This window comes from Frankliniella occidentalis, unplaced genomic scaffold (assembly GCF_000697945.3).
Source record: "Frankliniella occidentalis isolate FOCC.00 unplaced genomic scaffold, Focc_3.1 Scaffold401, whole genome shotgun sequence".
Lineage (NCBI taxonomy): Eukaryota > Metazoa > Arthropoda > Insecta > Thysanoptera > Thripidae > Frankliniella > Frankliniella occidentalis.
This window is the reverse complement of record NW_026267523.1, coordinates 159,303-162,567: the sequence shown is the minus strand read 5'-3', so window position 1 is coordinate 162,567 and position 3,265 is coordinate 159,303. Positions and strand designations below refer to the sequence as shown.

The following is a 3,265-nucleotide window of genomic DNA, read 5'->3' as shown; positions in this document are numbered from 1 at the left end:
ACAGACAGACAGACTCACGACGGAGACATCGCCTGACCCCTCATCGACTTGGACTGAGCTTCGCTCAGCGATAAATGAGAGCGAGAGAGAGAAACCTAGAGACGCCCAGGGAGCCAAGATACTCTCGTCTGACTCACCTTCTTGTGGTTCCACAGCACGTTGACGCTAGGCTTGCCGCGCCGGAAGTCGGAGCAGTCGATGACGTCATCGTGGATCAGCGACGCCGAGTGAACCATCTCGGAGATCATGGCAACCCGCCTCTGCGACTCGAGCAGCGGCCTGGGGCAGCAGAAGTCAAGGGGATTGTTATCAAATTGTTATTTCTCGCTTTAGAAACTCTAGTCAGCGAACCATGATCATGATGCTCATAGCCTCTTGGTGTACTTTGTATTTCAGGTGGTTGCGATGACAGTAGGTATTCGAGTAAGCTGGAAGGAGAGAACAGAGTTGGGTCCAGCACCAAGGGCAATGTCAGACCATGGTTGGGTACTGATAGAAGCGGAAACGTTCTGGCCAAACGTCGAAAAACCTAACGAGAGGTACGCAAGAGAGACCGAGTGAAGCATGAATAGACAAGGGGCTAAGAATAGATCAGAGGGCCTTCTACAACCTGCCCGGATCGTCCCTTAAGGGCAGAGGTTGGGCGGATGGGGCAGGGGCAGGGCGGGTGAGCAAGGCCGAGCAAGGCCGCATATGACTGGGCGTGGCGCGGCGCGGCCGGAGAAAGCTATGCATGCAGAGTCGGGGTGGGGCGGGGCGTCCCCACCAATAGCCCGCCGGGGGCATCGCGGGGCTGCTCGTCCGTGCCCGCGGGCTGTGCAAACCATCCGTCACAGCGCAAAATTATTTTCCTCCTTTGAAACAAAATTAAAAGATTCAAACACAAATTTTGGCCAGCACAGACCTATTTTAGTGCGCGTCGGCACCAAGAAGGTGGTCAGGGTGGTCATGGATAGAGTCCTCGGGATATCCTTTTTCGTACCTCAGCCATAATTGCGAGGAGTAGCAGACTAATACAGTTTTGACGGCCGGTATTCGCTACCGTATAAAAATTCCGTACACTGGGGCGATAAGAGTTAAAATTACACGTCGTGTTTGTTTGTGGTAGCCTCCGAGCGTGCTGCAGTTCCTCCGAAAGTTCGTGGCACTACGCGCGTGCCCAGCACGCCGTATAGCGCGCGCATGGTCCTTCCCTGCCCCACCACTCCACCGGCCACTAGCCCTGCCCCGCCCCCTGCCCCGCCGCTTTCTCCCAGCCACACATAAAACGCCCGGAACGCGATATCTGCAAAGCCGCCACCGCCACCAGCACGGCGGTAACGGCGGCAACGGCGGCAACTCGACTTCTGTTTGGGGCGTGGGCATAGATATACTTTGGTTCACTTGCTACGGCAAGCACGAAACCAGACAGACAAGATAAAAGGTCGATGTGCACGGATTACCTCATTTTTACGGTGGTGGTGTAAAACAGGGTGCCAAATGAGCCCATACTTCTTTCCCTGATACACTGTACCACATCCAGACGTTAGGCAGGTTGCCTACTTGTTCGACGCCATAAATGTTCAGAACTATGAGAGACGAAAGAAAGAAAACCCGCCTCGTCACCCGCCTTACGCGATACAGTAACATAAAACAAAGTACCTGACCTATCGAACCCCAGATATATTCAACGACTCGTTCGGGGTTGATTATAGAACTGATTAATCTCTCAAGGACAGCAGTTACATAAGTTACATGAGCCATGACCTCCCAAATCCCGAACAAATTGATTTTGAGAGTTGAGTTCAATTAAAGTGCCCTACAACCCGAGTTGCTGGATCCAGTCTGACCCACTCCGTACTTACATGTCCTTCTTGTGAATGTGGAAGTTGAGTGCGTGGCTGAACAGCAGGCACAGCATGGGTCGGAGGCACTTGCCCTGCCCGTCAAAGTAGTACTGTGCGATGGTGTACAGCTCGTCATGGCTGGTGTGGCGGCGCAGCTCCTGCCGTCACAGAAAACAAAGTTAGGACACCGGATAAAAAAGCAAACAAACCAAACAAACGAAAATGCTTAGGCGAAAAAAGATAAAATCTCCATTGCCAAACTTTATTTTCCTTCAAAAGCTTTCAGTATGCGCAATCTAGCACACACAGAAGATTGTGGCGTTTTGTAAAAGGGTGTCGCAGTTGCACTCCATGCCTCGACATTTCATGAGCAGACATTTCTCCCACGTAAACCGGAGGCAGTGTTCGTGTTAGTGTGTGCAGTAGGGGTGAGCAGGTGTCTAAAGTTTCGGCCCTCCTACTCCCACTACACTGGACTAGTCAGCCATATCGGCTCGAGGTGGACCAGCACAGGGCCATCAGATGCCGTCAAGGCACTGCCAAAACTATTTCGGCCTGTAATCTACAAAATAACACGCCGGTGTTTTCAATTTTACATCAAATTGTAGAAGTATACGACTCGTTTTACGTAGTGAACTACCATCTCAGATACTTCACTAAGAGTTAAGTACCTTTTCAAATACTTCAATAAGTGCAGCAATACAGATTTAGCGCGTACAGCTTAATCTTTCAGTAAATATTTAAAAAGGCAGTCGAAACTTTCTTCACCGAGGTACAGAAATATAACAAAGCGAACGCATAGCTACCAATTAATTTATACATTTTTCGTTAGAATAGTCTATCAACGAATTGTAGTGAAGTAGACAAAACAGTTATTTTCCCTAAAGCCTAATTCTATTTTCATTTTACTTTTCATGACATTTCCGTTGACTTTTCCTCATAACATATGAAATGAGAGAACCGCGGTGAGTGAACTAGAGCAGTTCGTTTGACGCAACCTGATCACCACTCTATGCGTGGGAGCGGGATCGTGTCCGTGTCAAGGCCGCGATGGGGTGAGGTGGGATGGGGTACGGCGGTGCGGAGCAGATCCCACACTCACATCGGGACTTCCTCGGGGTCCATTGTGGCGAGGCGGGGTGGGGCAGGGCGAGGCGGGGTCGGGTGAAGCGGGGCAATGCACTAGACCCAGCCGCCGCCGAGACGCTTGGAGGTGGGCCAGCTTCAGCAGGTAATTCCCACGTCACCCGAATACGATTATAATGTAAAGGTTCTCGGTGTCAAGGGTACGTGAGGCCCACGTGGCGCGGGCAGGTGGGGTTATGCGGGCCGGGGCGGGGGTGAGTCGGAGCGGTACGGGCCAGGATAGAAGACGGTCAGGTGACCGCGAAAGAAAAAGCACGAAAATGCAAAAGCAGGAGAGCGAAACGCGCACATGG

At 51.5% G+C, this 3,265-nt stretch overlaps 1 protein-coding gene across 1 annotated transcript in view; it reads right to left on the bottom strand.

The window, feature by feature from the left end:
• Positions 1–1,990, bottom strand: part of LOC127751264 (uncharacterized) — a gene marked incomplete at its 5' end in the record, with an annotated part of 23,179 nt that extends 21,189 nt beyond the window's left edge. The window contains 2 exons of the mRNA XM_052274503.1: positions 138–279; positions 1,845–1,990. Coding sequence (XP_052130463.1) covers positions 138–279; positions 1,845–1,990 — 288 coding nt within the window. The remainder of the gene's footprint in view (positions 1–137; positions 280–1,844) is intronic.
• Positions 1,991–3,265: the final 1,275 nt, after the last annotated feature.